The 16,719-nt window shown below is 38.5% G+C and overlaps 1 protein-coding gene across 2 annotated transcripts in view; it reads right to left on the reverse strand.

The window, feature by feature from the left end:
* NBAS (NBAS subunit of NRZ tethering complex) overlaps positions 1 to 16,719 on the reverse strand; it is a 328,315-nt gene that overhangs the window by 116,773 nt on the left and 194,823 nt on the right. For both annotated transcript variants that reach the window (XM_076000562.1, XM_076000561.1), the window contains exons 37-39: positions 14,588 to 14,701; positions 14,094 to 14,217; positions 381 to 457 (exon numbers count right to left, since the gene is read on the reverse strand). In XM_076000562.1, coding sequence (XP_075856677.1) covers positions 381 to 457; positions 14,094 to 14,217; positions 14,588 to 14,701 — 315 coding nt within the window. The remainder of the gene's footprint in view (positions 1 to 380; positions 458 to 14,093; positions 14,218 to 14,587; positions 14,702 to 16,719) is intronic.

Below are 16,719 nucleotides of genomic sequence, written 5' to 3' on the forward strand. Positions count from 1 at the left end.
AGAGGGAGCAGGATAGAATTAACTCAGCTGAAAGGAAATTAGCAAGAGCATTATAAACCATTACATTTCCAGTCATTACTGCACAATTTTGGTACAAAGTTTCCATCCTTTCAACTCAAACTCAAGCTCAAGTTCAACTTAATATACTATATTAAAATTCAGAAGGCATTACAAAGACAGATCCTATGAATGTAAAAGTAGATTAAAATTTAAGCTAACATTATAGAATTCACTTTGTAGATACTGACCACAGTCCTTTCAGCACCTAAGGACTATCAGAAGAAAATGACATATAATAAATAATTTTACCAATAAAAATCCCCAGCATAGACTTTTAGTGTATTCATTTTTAAGTTCTTCAATAGTAAGGGCAAACTTACCTGTGGTAAGGCAAGGAGATAAGCCAGAGCCAAGGTCAGGTCATTTGGCAAAGCATCACTTGCTAGTTGTAAGAGAACTGAATGCAGAAAAAAATAAAACAAAAAACCTATACATTATTTTTCTTGAGGACGCACATGACATTCATAGTTACTAAGTGCCATATTTTTAGCCCTATACGATTTCAACGGATAGTTTCAAAAGACACTTTAAGACCTTTTATGAAAGTCTATTCAGCATCATCTAAACCAGGGGTCCTCAAACGTTTCAAACAGGGGGACAGTTCACTGTCCCTCAGACCGCTGGAGAGTGCACACTGTGGGCCCGGGACTAGTCGGCTGCTAAGCAAGACAGGCAGCGGCAGCAAAAACACTTGGCGGGCCAGATAAATGTCCTAAGCGGGCGCCATGCGGCCCGCGGGCCATAGTTTGAGGACGACGCCTGATCTAAACAGAGATCACATGGAACTATGTGCTACTGTGTTATATAGTAACATTTCCTTAACTTGAAAAAAGTATGCTGTTGTTATACATGAGGAAATCCTGTTAGGGCAGCTTCAAAGTTAAGTGGAAAGACATCAGTAAGGATGATTTCTGAAGGCTGTGTCTTTAAGTTTTAAAGATGCAGACTGTGCTATAAAATTATGTATGTCAATGATAGCTAACATGGAAGGTGACCATATAATCAAAGCAATAAAATAGCTTCCTGAGTGCAAATGAAGGATTACTACAATGACGATAAGATGCTTTTGTTCCTCCTGAGAATACTGCTCTTCATCACACTCTACAAAAATAAAATCAGCCTCTTGCTTTGTTTACATGTTTTAAAATATCCCAGCCATTAAAAACTTCTTTTCCACAAAAATTTTTATTCAAGCAACAACCTGCCAGTGTCAAAGCTTTAATATGAGAGCACCTTGCCAGTAAAGTCTGTGTTTACATACAGTTCTTTTTAATAAGGACGTATTCTATTCATTTAGGATCCTAGTGACAAATACCAGGTAGTCATATATAATCACAATGCAAATATTTAATTTAAAAAAAAAACACACACTCTCATGATCTGCACTAACGAAAGGGAACAGTATATGAATAATCCAAAGTAAATCATATTTGACTTTGCCAATGCACCATATGATTTTCTTCTAGTAGATTTAGCTTCCTAATTATGTCTTACGGGGACTAATATTTATGTCATTTGTATAATCTATGTTCACCTGACTGTCTGGGCTATGGGGATGTGGGAGAGTGTGGAGCAACCTACAAGTGGGTAAAGTGTCACAGGCTGACCCAGAACTCAAAATTTCCTGCTGATGATTCACAGGGAAAAAACTACTCAGCTTTCTCCACTAAGCCTCTGCAAAGAGAATATCTGTTCTCTAAATACTCATTTCCTATGTGGTCTCCAAACTTTATGAACCAAATGGACCATCAGTCAGCCTCAGGCCTCCCAACTCCCTGGGCATTGTACAGTTTCAGAGATGTTTTCTAATCAAAAGCTATTCATTTCAAGGCCCACTTCCAAATTCATTCCTTCATTCAACATCAATGAACTTTTCGGAACCAGACAGTGCCCTAAGATAAGAATCAGAGTCCTTGCCCTTTAGGAATAAACAGTCAAGGGCAAGAGACACTCTCTAAACAGATAATTTAATGATGCAATGCAAAGGGCCCAGATTAACATTTGTACAAACAATTGTGAGAGCAAACAAAAAAGGTACAAAATTGGTGAATGTACCCTAGAAGACTACTAAAAAAGGAAAGATGAGGGCTTGTGTTATAAATTTTGGACACCAGAAGATAAAGCGAGAGAAAGTATGCAAGTTTAACCTGCTGAAAATTCTGGACTACTTGAGAAAGATTTCCTTAGAGTCTATAAATTACACATTTTACAAACACAGACACAGACATGGAAGTCATTTTGACTTATGTCTGCCTTATACATTCTGTCATTCAGTATCTGCCTAATCGTCCTTCAGGACCCTTATTTTGAGGGGGAAAAATCCAACTGTTTAATATATTAATAATTCTTTCCTGTTAACTTCCTTTCTTATAGTCTTTAACAAGGCAACCTCACGTAGTATTTTCCACCCTCATTTTAATTTTCTTCCTATATTTCCCTTCTTTACATGCAAAAGAGGCCAAGTTTCAAACAAGCATATTTGAACCTATTCATCAGATTAGTACTGCCTCTCTCAAAAGAGCCCCTTAGGACCCCTTTCTTCAGATGGATGGCTGTTTCTCTAGCTATTGGAGGACCTTTCTTCTTGGAGTTGTAATTGAAGCCAATCTCAGACTCACCTGGAAAATGAAGTCACATTACCGACTATCTTCTACTCACAACTAACTATTTTTATGACAATGCAAATCCAATCTGTTACTTTATTTAATGTGCATTTGCCTGTATCCAATGACCAATGCACTCTCAAGGGATGAGGATATGCTACTATCACTGAAGATATTCTGAAGAATATGCTATAGATCTGAAAAACGTTTCAAAGCAAAAGCAACAAAAGCAAAAACAACCAAACAAAAAATAAAACCAACAAAAAAGAGCAATGATGACATTATTGGAAGGAAGACATAGTCTCCAGGAGACATATTTGAAGGAGAGGATTCTCATCTAGATTCATAAATTCCAGCAGGTTTATTTTTAAAACAGTTTATTATATCATAGATACCAATCAAAAATGGTCACTAAAATTTTTGAATATATGTAATTGAATACAAAGTTTATAATACGCAAAAAAGAAAAGGAATACACAATTTTCATGAGCTCAAAGTAATAAAAAAAAATCGCCCTCAGAGAGTTATCTAAAGGGTCATCATTGTTATTACTAAGTGGTAAAAATCATCACCCTAAAATACAAATTTTTGCTCCAAGTGAATAATATCTATTACACATAGACATTACTTCATAGATAAAACTGTATGGATCATGTTGTTTACTTTCTGTATTTTACCCTGCCTTGACATCTTAGGGACTTTGCTAATCCTGAAAAGACTGCTCCACCCAGATCTAGCTAATGCCTAGAGAGAACAAACCACTTGCCTGTGACATACAAACCATACACCTTTGACATACAAACCAAACAGTCCAGTGCCCAGACATTGAACCACCTCCTTCATCTTGGCTTTGTACTCCAAGAGGCAATAGCCTCTGTCCTAATCACCCCACAGCCAGGTAAGAGACAGTTAGAGACCACCACTATATCCCAGAGCCCACCAAAATTATCCATACTTTCAATCTTAAGCTTGTCCAAGTTTGCCTACCCTGCCTCGCCCATCTCTTCCCATGAAAACCCAAGACTTTTGCCATGCTTTCCCTGGCTCCTTCTGTTCCTGGACCACCGTAGTGGGCTCTTCCCTATTTCTAGGAATCTGTGTGTATAAACTTCTTCCTTCACAGCAATCATTTCTATGTCTGTGAGTCTTACCAATACCTGAATAAAATCAAAATCCCAGGTACATTTCAGAACAACAACTAAAACAAAATCTATAAACATGCAATGAATCTCTGGGCTACAACATTGGGCAGAATGACACAGTGGAAAGGAAACCATCTTGAGAACCAGAACGTCCTGGAATCAGAGCTCAGGTGTCTCACTAATTTACTACATAACTCTGAGTTTCAGAATTCAGAAGGTTTTGGACTTTAGAAGGTTATGTTGGACACATACCATGTAATACATCATACCCACAGGATGGTCTGGGAGCACCCAATAATCAAAGACATTAACATTTCCACTGCACAACATTTGAATACTCATATTAAGTGAGATAAGCAAAGACTGTAAGTAGCTTCATGTGACTTTAGGCCTTGATACCAAACAAGTTATAAAAATTCTTTGTTTTCAAAAAATTTTAGATTTGAGGTCTGAGCACTATTTGCCTCCTGTGTAAATTAGGATTAATGAGGTAAAGTACACAAAGCGCACAGCATCTATCATAGAGAAAGCACCAAGTAGGTTCCCTTCCTCCTGTGAGGGGTCGAGACATTGCATACCTGCAAGGCCCACACCCCAGTGAAGCCGGAACTAACATCCGGCTTCTGGAAACTGTTGCTTGCTTGCCATGGAAACCGCTGCTTGCTTGCTTGTTTGCGCCAACTTTGCATTGTTCGAACCCCTGTATAGTGGGGCTGCCAGCCAACCAATCATGTTAAAGGTCAATGCATGATCCATGCGTGATCAGCCACTGCATAGCATATGCACCATAGGGATAAAAGGCACGCTGCAACCCAGTTGGGGTCCTTGCCTACCAGAGTGACCACTGTGTTGGTGCTCAAGGCTTGGACCCTGGCTAGCCAGAAAATAAACTCCTCTTGAGTGTTTGCATCCTCGGTGTCTCTGTCTCTCTGTTGGGCAGGGTGGTGAGAGGTAGTCGACTCCCAACACTCCCTCCAGAAAATATAGGCTTGAGGGAACAAATGATTATCTTCAATTATGACATGTTTTGGTTTCTCCCTAAAAATGATTGATTATAGGTTCTTTCATTAATAACTACCACAGTACTAACAGAGACAATTAATTCAATTTTATTAAAATCATAATTATTAACAAATTAACAACTACATTTAAGCATGAAGACTAATTTCACTAAGAAGCAACAGCAGACTTAAAACAGTCACCCCTGATTATTGGAAACACTTCCGCTACTGTATTTATTGTTGCTTTGCTGCTTTTCTCACTGAGCACTCAATAATCATTTGGATTAGTTACTCCTCACAACCTCTCTACGGAAAAGTTAGCTGTTTTCCTCAATTTGCAGAAGAGGATTTAGAGTCGCAGTAAGTTTCCTTTCTATTTGCCCTGTGCCAACACACAAACAAATCACCTCCGTCCTGGGGAAAAAAATATTCTTCTTTTGGCAACCCTCCATTTGGACAAACTCAACAGTCCCCTTTCTTTTCACTGCCGAACTTCCTAAGTGAGTGGTCTGCACCCCTGCATCCATCACCTTGAAACCCACTTTTTCCTCCAGTTCCTTCAACCCTGGGTCCCCACTCACACTGCCTCCAAAGGTCACCAAACCCCATGGTCTTTTCTCTCGGGTCTCACTGTGGCTCTAGACACTGCTAACAGTCTCTCCTTTGACTTCAGGGACACTGAGTCTTCACATCTGCTCCTCAAATGATCTCCTCTGTCTGTCACCAGATCCTCTTCTTCCTCCCTGACTGCTCAATGTGGGTATTCAGTTATTTATCACTATCTCTAATCCCACTTTACATTTTCCCCCTTAAAGAACTCTATTTACATTCTTAATTTCAACTGGCATCTTAGTCTATTTTCCCAGTATTTATCCCTAGGCTTGCCCCATCTCACAAGGCTTGCATTACCAACTGCTTGTTGGACATTGCCACACAAATATTACCCCAAATGCACCATTCTTTACCCAGTATCTTTCATATTTCTGAAATAATACACTATTCTCCCAATAAGCCAAACTTAAAACTCCCAAGTCATCTTGGACTTCATCCTCTTCTCTGCTACCAACATTCAGGCCATCATCAAATCCTGCTGAATAATTTCCAAAGAACTCTTTCACATATGCTTTCTATTTTCACTGCCACAAATTCTAGTTTAGGCTTTCATTGTTGAAAAACTGGACTCTTTCAATAGCCTCCCAACTCTATGTAATACTTTCAGTCTTTCTCCTTCTAAGCCCTTCTTAAAACAGTTTCATAGTTATTTTAATCAAGCACTGAGTAATGATGTCACTCTTTAGCTTAAAAATAAAACCTTCATTAGTTTCTCATTTCTTAAAAAAATAAGTTAAAATTCTTATTTGACATTTAAAGACTCCATAAATATGAGCCAACCTTAATTTATGGTTTTAATTACAATTAAACCTATCATGTACACCAGCCAAATTAGTCTGACATCCAAACTCTCTGCCTGTGCTCAAACCATTTCTTTGTATAACAATACTAAAATTACTCTAAAACAAAAAATACCTATGGTTTTCAAAATATCTCCTCTGATAAGGCAAACACAAGACGGATGCTTTGCATGAATTAACTCCAAGTATCTCAAAACCCTGCAAGGAGATAGTAGTATCTTGTTTTTACACAGGCTTGGAAGCTTATATAAATTAACCAAACTCATAAAGGCAGTTCATCCTTAAAGACAAGAAACAGGAGATTCAAAACAAGATAGATCTCTTTCCCTATCAGTACCTATCAGGCTATTGACAATCTCATGCTATTACAAAGAATGAACATATGTCACTTTTTTAATGTGTATGAATACATTCATAGCAAAAACTCCTAGAAGCAGAACTACTGGGTCAAACAATACACACAATTATAAATTTTCCAACTACTGCTATGTGTTTTTTAAATTCTCACTTTAAGCCAATGCCCAGTGCAGCATCTCCTCCAATACCATTGTTGAGCTGGGTACAGTTCGCCCACCTGAACATCTGTGTGGCCTATTTCCCTCAAGGGTCCTTGACATCTATGTCAACCACCCAAAATAGTTCGAGGATGGTCAAAATTCTCTCCTCAAGGTAAGCCTTCATTCGTAAATTGATTCCCCAGAATTTATCCTAAGAAAAAGGAACCTGGCTTTCTATTCTCTCTTCGGGGGGAACTATGACTCAGACTTTAACCTCACTGTCATCTGATGAACTCCAATGAAATCCAGAAGAGTAATTCTAGTGAAATTCTTCAATTTAAGATTGGGTTCTCTTATTAGAACAGCCCTCCTGCAGATGAAGACTATTATATAAACTGTAGATAAAGTATAAAACACAAATGTCAGTAAGGGACTGGAGAGCTACCCAAAGCACTTAGAAACTGGAGGGGGGGTTGCCCTTTGGAAGAATGGATGGCACTGGTGAGTTTCCTGTTTCCACAGCTTCTATCTTGCGGGTAAGCCCCTGTCTGTGCCATGCTGGGCAAGTAAAACTCAGAAAACCTGTAGTCTTGAAGAACCAAAACCCAGAAAAACCACAACACCTAGCAGGTAAGAGTGGTGATTTATTACAAAACTAAACAAACACATATTCTTTGACCCAATAATCCCACTCTTAGAATATATGCTCTATGATTCCACTTAATGAATTCTAGGACAAGGCAAAACTAATCTATGCTGGGGAAAAACCAGAACATGGATTGCCTTCTAGGGAGTGTGGGTGGGTGTTTACTGGGAAGAGGCATGGACTTCCTGGGGTGATGATAATGTTCTGTATCTTGACAGGAGTGAGGGATACACAAGTACTGCATTTGTCAGTATTCATACAGCTGTCATACAATCAAGATTTTTTATTTCACTCTAAATTTAATTTCATTAAAAAAAGTAATAAATACTAACTCTGGTTAAAGATATGCACAGTGTGGTATCAAGGAGTGAAGTGTATTGATGTCTGCAATTTACTTTGAAATGCTTCAGAAAATAAGTTGAATTTGGTGGACAGATAGAGGGGTGGAAAAACATATCTACAATAAGCATGGAAAATGTTAATGGTAGAATCTAAGAGGGTTTATAGGAGTTCACTGTAGAATTTGTTCAATTCTCCTGTGACTTTTAAATTTTCTCAATAGAATGTTAGGGGAAGAAAAGAGAAAAAAAATCCTCTCTGATAACTTTGTCAAATACTCAAGCTCTTATCAGTTATTCCCCAAAGGAGGTTTCCTGAAAGGTACGCTGGACAAGTTACATATGCTTGGTCTCCAGCATGCACTTAGCCAGCTGAGTTTCTGGCCACACTAGACTCATGACGTCCCAGCTGCTTCAAGACTAGAAGAATCATAGGTTCCAAGTATATCACACTCCATGTGACCTCAGTTTGAAAGAAAAAGAATCCAATGTCACTCTTAATTCCTAACACAATGGTTGTTGAAGTTATCTCATGACATCTTTTTTCTCCCACACACTGGTCCCAGCTCATTAATCTTTATACCCTAAATGCTTAACCCAGCCCCCTCCTAACTGATGAAACTGATGAGAACAGCTGAAAACATCAGTCTTCACTCTACCTCTGAGCATCAAAACTGTCTTAGCAGCTCTTACAGAGACTCAGAGATTCTTAAAAAGTTGCATTTAAACCCTACACATAGGAAGCTTCTCAGCCTTAGAATCTGCAAACCTTAAGAAACATGTGACAAAATTTTCAGAGGTGATGATAAGCAGACTGATCAAGGACAAGAAAAGAGTCTTACTGGGATCCTCAAGATGTCATATTGGCTAGAGCAGGCGTCCCCAGACTACAGCCTGTGGGCCACATGAGGCCGCCTAGCACATTTATCCCGCCCACTGGGTGTTTTTGCTGCCGCTGCCTGTCCTGATTAGCAGCCACCTCTGTCTGGGCCCACAGTGTGCACTCTCCAATGGTCTGAGGGACAGTGAATTGGCCCCCTGTTTAAAAAGTTTGAGGACCCCTGGGCTAGAGACTGAATCACAAGGACTTTACCATTTAAGATAAACTATTAAAAAAAAAAAAAGCTCCTGCCCTACATTTAGTAGTGTTTATGAATTTAATTTGTAATGCTAGTTCTCAGACCTTGAATTCAATGCATTTTCTAAACAAATTATACAGCCGAAATCAGATAAAATCATGCCAAAGCCCCCAAGCACTAATTCTATGCAAAATGAGTGCCTCTGGAGAGCAATCTGTAATAAATTTAATTCCAGAACTAAATTCAGAGGAAAGTTGCCCATATTATTGATTTGGAAATCATTAGCCATTAAATCATTCATTTAGCTAAATAAATAATGATCAATATTCTTTAGCTAGTCTCTATAAAAATCTTTTCATCAACTTTATTAAAAAATTCTAGAGTCAGGTCATGTTGGGAAGTTTAATTTGTATTATGACCTACTTCTGAACCAAAGTCAGGAATCACATTTTTACCATAATTTTTAATTTGGGTCATTTAACCTATATCAGTCTTCAATTCTGCTAAATTTCTGACAAATATTGAACATTATAAAATAGCCAAAGATGTCTGTTCCAGATATACTGGCATTATCAAAAGGTCTGAGATGTGATAGTATACATGGTTTGACAGGGAATACTCTGAAAGCATCCACTTTTCAGACTGTTAACAATGTAGTTCTATTATTTTGCCTTCTTGTAAAGCATACCTCTTGTATGAGAGGCATTCAAATTCACATACATGTACAGGGATACCTCAGAGAAATTGCAGGTTCTGCTAAAGATCACTGCAATAAAGCAAATATTACAGTGAATCAACTCACAGCAATTTTTTTGTTTCCCAGTACACATAAAAGTTATATTTACACTATACCATGGTCTATTAAATATGCAATAGCATTATATTAATTAAAAAAATATTTTATTGCTAAAAAAAATTCTAAGGATTATCTAAGCCTTAAGCAAGTTGTTATCTTTTTTCTGGTGGAGGGTCTTGCCTCATTGTTGACAGCTGCTGACTGATCAGGGTGTGCAGTTGCTTAAGCTTTTGGTGACTATGGCAATATCTTAAAATAAGACAGCAATGAATCTTACCGTATCAATTGACACTTCCTTTCATGAAAGATTTCTCTGTAGCATGTGATTACTGTTTTGATGGCATTTTACTCATAGAACTTCTTTCAAAATTGGAAATCTTCTCAAACACTGCCACTACTATCTCAAATTAAGTTTATGCAACATTCTAAATCCTTTGTTGTCATTTCAACAATGTTCATAGCATTTTCACCAGGAGTAGATTCCATTAAATTTTAAGAAATCACTTTCTTTGACCCTCCATACAAAGTGATTCCTGATCTGTTAAGGTTTTATCATGAGATTACAGCAATTCATTGACATCTTCAGGGTCCACTTCCAATCCTAGTTCTGTTTTTCCAACACACCTGCAGTTACTTCCTCCACTGATGTCTTGAACCCCTTAAACTCATCCATAAGGACTGAAATCAACTTCTTCCAAACTCCTGTTAATGTTGATATTTGAACACCTGCAGTTACTTCCTCCACTGATGTCTTGAACCCCTTAAACTCATCCATAAGGACTGAAATCAACTTCTTCCAAACTCCTGTTAATGTTGATATTTGAACCTCCTACCATGAATCAGGAATGTTCTTGCAAACTAAAAACAAAATCCTAAGCCCGCCGCTAACTGAACAGACCCCTCTCAGCCAAGGGGACCCCAGAAACATCTTAAAACTGAGTTTCCAACATGATTTCTCTTTTTCATAAATATTTTTGACTCCTCCTATAGCTTGTGGGGTTTTGGGGGCTTTTTTTGTTTGTTTGTTTGTTTTCTTTCTTTTTTCTTTTTTTTTTTTTTTTGAGACAGAGTCTTACTTTGTTGCCCAGGCTAGAGTGAGTGCCATGGCCATGTCAGCCTAGCTCACAGCAACCTCTCTTGGGCTCAAGCAATCCTGCTGCCTCAGCCTCCCCAGTAGCTGGGACTACAGGCATGGGCCACCATGGCCGGCTAAGTTTTTCTATATATATTAGTTGGCCAATTAATTTCTTTCTATTTATAGTAGAGACGGGGTCTTGCTCTTGCTCAGGCTGGTTTCAAACTCCTGACCTTGAGCAATCCGCCCGCCTTGGCCTCCCAGAATGCTAGGATTACAGGCATAAGCCACCACGCCTGGCCATCCTATAGCTTGTTAAATATGTATATTTGGTCATCCCACTCATATAAAATCTTATTCCTTTTGTCTGTCCTTTGAAGCATGTGTGCTGACTTCCGGCTGGGGCTCTGCTCTTCAGCCAGTTGGACCGGCTGCCCCACAGGCTGCTACCCTTTATGAGAAATAAAGCTCTCCTTTTTCTAAAGTATAAACCTCATTAAATTTCTTTCTTTCTTTTTTTTTAGTTAACATTCTCAATGGCATCTAGAATGGTGAATCCTGACCAGAAGGTTTTCAATTTGCTTTTCCAAGATCCATCAGAGCAAGAATTACCTATGGCAGCTATAGCCTTATGGAATGTATTTCTTAAATAAGACTTGAAAGTCAAAATTACTCCTTGATTCATGAGCTATAGAACGGATGCTATGTTAGGAGGCACGAAAACAACATTCATTTCCTTGTACATTTCCATTTGAGCTTGTAGAGGACCAGGTACAGTGTCAATGAGCAGTAATATTTTGAAAGTAATCTTTTTCTGAGCAGTAAGTCTCAACGGTGGGCTTAAAATATTCAGTAAAGCATGCTGTAAACAGATGTGCTGTCATCCAGGCTTAGTTGTACCACTTATAGAACATAAGCATACTAGATTTAGCATAATTCTTAAGGGTCCTAGGATTTTCAGAATGGTAAATGAGCACTGGCTTCAACTTAAAGTCACCTGCTGCGTTAGCCCCTGACAAGAGAGTTAGCATGTCCCTTGAAGCCAGACATTGACTTCTCTCTCACTATGAAAGTCCTAGATGTCATTTTCTTCTAATATAAGGCTATTCTGTCTCCATTGAAAATCTGCTATTTCGTGTAGTCACCTCCATCAGTGATCTTAGCTAGATCCTCTGGATAATGTGCTGTAGCTTCTACTTCAGCACTTACTGCTTCACCCTGCACTTTTATGTTATGGAAATGGCTTTTTTCCTTAAACTTCATGAACCAACCTTTGCTAGTTTTCAGCTTTTCTTCTGAAACTTCCTTACATCTCTCAGCCTTAAGAGACTTGAAGAGAGTTAGGTCCTTGCTCTGAATTAGGCTTTGGCTTGAGGGAATGTTGTGACTGGTTTGATTTTCTCTATACAGACTGCTAAAACTTTCTCCGTATCAGCAATGAGGCTGTTCCACTTTCTTATCATTTGTGTGTTCACTAGAATAGCACTTATAATTTATTTAAGAACTTTTCATGTACAATCATAACTTGGCTAACTGGTGCAAGAAGTCAAGCTTTCAGCCTATCTCAGCTTTTGACATGCCTTCCACACTAAGCTTAATTGTCTCTAGCTTTTGATGTAAAGTGAGAGATGTGTACGTCTCCCTGTCACTTGAACACTTTGAGACTAATTAATAGGGTTATTAGTCTAATTTCAATACTCTTGTGTTTCAGGGCACAGGAAGGCCCAAGAAGGGAGGGGAGGAGAGAGAGGAAAAAGGAGAGAGGAGAGAGGAAAAGAGAGAGGCTGGTTGGTGGAGCAGTCAGAACACACACATTTATCAATTAAGTTCACTGTCTTCTGTGGGCATGGTTCATGTCACCCCAAAACAATCATAATAGTGACATCAAAGAAAAGTGATCACAGATCACCATAATAGATATAACAATAAAACAAGTCTGAGATATTTTGAGAACTACAAAATGTAACATAGAGACATGAAGCTGATAGTGAGCACATGCTGATAAACTTGCTTGATGCAGGGTTGTCACAAATCTTCAATTTTTATTTAACACACACACAACATCTGTGAAGCACAATAAAATGAATTATGCCTCAAACTAAATAATTAATAAAAAATACTGTAAAAGTATATAAGCCAATATATGTAAACATACTGGTTATTACTTTAGTCCATTAATGTGCCAGTCAATAGGTGACACGCCCACATCCAACCCAGTATTTCCTTACGGTCTCACATTCTATCTGTACAAACTACCCTGATAACCAATTATATTTAATCCATGGGCAAGTGATTTTAGACAATAACAAGAAAAGAAAAGCAAAAAGTAATAAAGAATAATTAAACAGGGGAAGAGTAACATGACTGCACTCTCCATATATGCTAAATATCAACTGCCATGAATGTAATAATAGTTTTTTGGGAAAAAAAGAAACATACCCATCACTGTGAAATATACCTGATCATAGAATAAGAGGTAGAAAAACATGCATCTCAGAGTGAAAGAAAAATGATATACTTAGTAAAAGCCTTCAGTACTCAAGGGACCAGCATAGTGGACAGGGAAGTGGTATTTGCCTCTCCTCTTCCCACTGCATATAAATATTGATTGAAAGAAAACAATTATCTAAAAATACATTATGCTATCAGGTTTGGAGGGAAGTAGCAATTGTATTCCCTGTAAACATTTTCCCAAATTTTACTCCACGCAGCAATGTGCTCAGTTAAAAGATGGACTGCCCAGGCAGTTAGATGTGGCCAGTAACATGTGAGAGCAAATTGTGGATAGGACGTCCAAGAAAACAGCTTTTCTTCCCTCCTTTCCTCCTCACTGATGCACAGAATATAGACAAGACAGCTGGAGTTCCAGCAGCTTTGAATCATAAGGTATTTGGGAAGGATGGCAGACAGAGAGAGAGGGAAGTGAAAAAATATAGTCAAAGAAACTATCTTGAAAGAAGTAAGGAGGCTAAAGAGTAAAACAGCACAAATGTAAGCTGTCTTTGGTAAACTTGCATACATTTATTCTTCTGAAAAAATACTACATGGGAAGATATGCCACCAGCTGGAAAATTCTGAATATCAAATATACACTGATCTTCTATGAAGCATAAAAACAGGAAAGAAATATTTATTAAGCACTTTATACCATTCACTATGAGAATCACTTTATATAATTAGCAACTTAAAGATAGGAATTACATTTTATTTAACCTTTTAAATCCTCAATATAAATAAATGTCTAGAAAAAAGTAGGTTCTCAAATAATGCTTTAAACAAATGAATACATGAATGGATAAATGAATGAATTATTGGGTCAAGTTAAGCAATTCAAAATTACTAAAAAAATTCTTTTTCCTAATTCTTCTTCACTCACAAATTCTTAGTTATTGTCCTCTTAATACGAGTTATACACTATCAAGAAAGTAGAGCCTTCTTTCTTACCTTCTGTGGTCGGAAATACTTCTTCGCCTTCAGTTTTAGCCTCTGCCAGTTTCCCAGTTCTCAGCAGAACTTCCGCAAAGCTTTCCGCCGGGACGTGCTGATAAGTGTCATAGGTCACTTCAGACTGGACAAAAGAAGCAGTTTTACCATTTCGTAGGGTGTGTTTTTTTCTTCAAACATAATCTCAGAAAACATAATTAAAGGATTTTATGTCTTCTGGTCACTTGAATAACTTATCACTTATTTAAGCATATTATTTTATGTAACATTTTAAATAAGCTTTAATTTCATAATCTATCATAACATATATGAAACAAATCACATAAAACCAATGGATACCACGAGTAAGAACCAAGACAAAGAAGTACATTTTCAGGAAAATTTTTGTTTATACTGTCTACAACAGCATGAGAGTTCATTTTTTTTTTTTTTTAATTTTGTTTTGATGTAAAGCATGACAATTAAATCTATCTTCTTAGGTACACTGTCCTTACCTCAGCCACAAAGGGATTAGAGATGACAGATTCGTAAAAGGGATGACACCCTTGCCTTTCGAGATCGTCATTGGCTATAGTTCCAATTTTATAAATACCACCAAATTCTTGCCCCTGAATAAAACAAAGTAAAGAACAGTGAATAAAAAGAAAACAAGCAAGGAGGAGGAGGAAGAGGAAGAAAGGAAGGAAGACAGGAAGGGGGGGATGGAGAGAGGGAGAGAGGGAGAGAGGGGGAGAGGGGGAGAGGGGCAGAGGGGGAGAGGGGGAGAGAGGGAGAGAGAGAGAGAGAGAGAGAGAGAGAGAGAGAGAGAGAGAGAGAGAGCGAGAGCGAGAGCGAGCGAGCGAGCGAACGGGAGGGAGAAAAGGCTGATTTCAGAAGAAACTGATCAATGTGCTTCCTGTGACCTAAAGCGAGAGTGTCAGAGTGACACAGACACCCAGCAGAGAATGTAAGAGTAATGGCTACAGTCTGAGAGAAGCACTTCAAGCACTTCAACCCACTATGTATGAACTGCCTTTTGATGTCCTGGTCACTTCGACATCAGTGAATCAGAAACACTAAGGAAGTAAGTGCTGTAAATATGGTAAGTTTTCTATGCTACAGTCAGAATAACTACACTAAAACATCATCATATCCATGTTGCTGCCCTGCTTTGAAATCTAAACTATGTAGAATAACATTTTAGGTTATTAAATGCTAATGAGCATTAAAGGCTAACTCTCCACCCAAACTAAACTGACCTATGTCATGCATCCTTTTGACCTGTACGCCTTTCCCTCCTGTCCCTGCTGACTGCATGGTTAGATCCCACCTTTCCTTCCAGGCCCAGCTCAGACCTCACCTGTTGAAACCCTGCCCACAACGAGTAAGATGTGCAACGTTTGGGGATGGACACGCTTGAAACTCTTACTCGAGGGGTAAGGGGGGCATGGGCAATATATGTAACCTTAACACTTGTACCCCCATAATACGCTAAACTTAAAAAATTAAAAGATGATGTGACTATGCCCCTTTCACTATCTCCATCTCCTTTACAACTACCACTCCCATGCAGGTGTTTAAGACTTGTTACCAGCATTCCTGATTAGCAAGTACTTTAGTATCTCTAGTATATAGTTAATTATCTTCATGTTTTATTCTCCTCAAATAGATTGTAAAGCTCATTACTGGAAGAACCAAGTAAAAGACATTCACCCATCCCTCCTAAGTTTATTGTGTACTTCCTTTACACCAAGCATACTCTAGGAAATAATAAAGCCACCGTCACAAATGATGATAAAAATTTCAGGTTACATTTAATAAAAATTATATATTAGGTAGAGTGTTAAACACTTTAGACATAAAGCTTCCAAAAATTCAACAGGTGAGACAGAAAAATAACCATAATCACAATCCAATGTGATATCTGAAGTGATAAGATATACACAGACTGGCCGGGCGCGGTGGCTCACGCCTGTAATCCTAGCTCTTGGGAGGCCGAGGCGGGCGGATTGCTCAAGGTCAGGAGTTCAAAACCAGCCTGAGCAAGAGCGAGACCCCGTCTCTACTATAAATAGAAAGAAATTAATTGGCCAACTGATATATATATAAAAAATTAGCCGGGCATGGTGGCTCATGCCTGTAGTCCCAGCTACTCGGGAGGCTGAGGCAGAAGGATCGCTCGAGCCTAGGAGTTTGAGGTTGCTGTGAGCTAGGCTGACGCCACGGCACTCACTCTAGCCTGGACAAAAAAGTGAGACTCTGTCTCAAAAAAAAAAAAGAAAAAAAAAAAAAAAAAGATATACACAGACTTACCCCAAAGTACAAAGCCTCTCAGTAAATGGTTCATTACCCTTCATTACCCAACTGTTTGGACTATCATCCTTAGGTCTCCTCTTTCCCACATATCCCACATCCAGACCACCAGAAGGACCATAAAATACACCCCCAAAATGGCCACTTCCCACTTCCTTTATGGCTACCCTAGTCTAAACCACCACTGTCTCTCACCTGTGGAACCAGACTAGAGATCTCACTGTCTCTTTGCTGATCCCTATAGGCAGCTCTCCTCACAGCAGTTAAATGATCTTAGTAAAAGTAAAGTTGGATCACACAACTGCATTGCTTAAATTCTCCAAAAGCTTTCCAT

This window comes from Microcebus murinus, chromosome 3, assembly GCF_040939455.1.
Source record: "Microcebus murinus isolate Inina chromosome 3, M.murinus_Inina_mat1.0, whole genome shotgun sequence".
NCBI lineage: Eukaryota > Metazoa > Chordata > Mammalia > Primates > Cheirogaleidae > Microcebus > Microcebus murinus.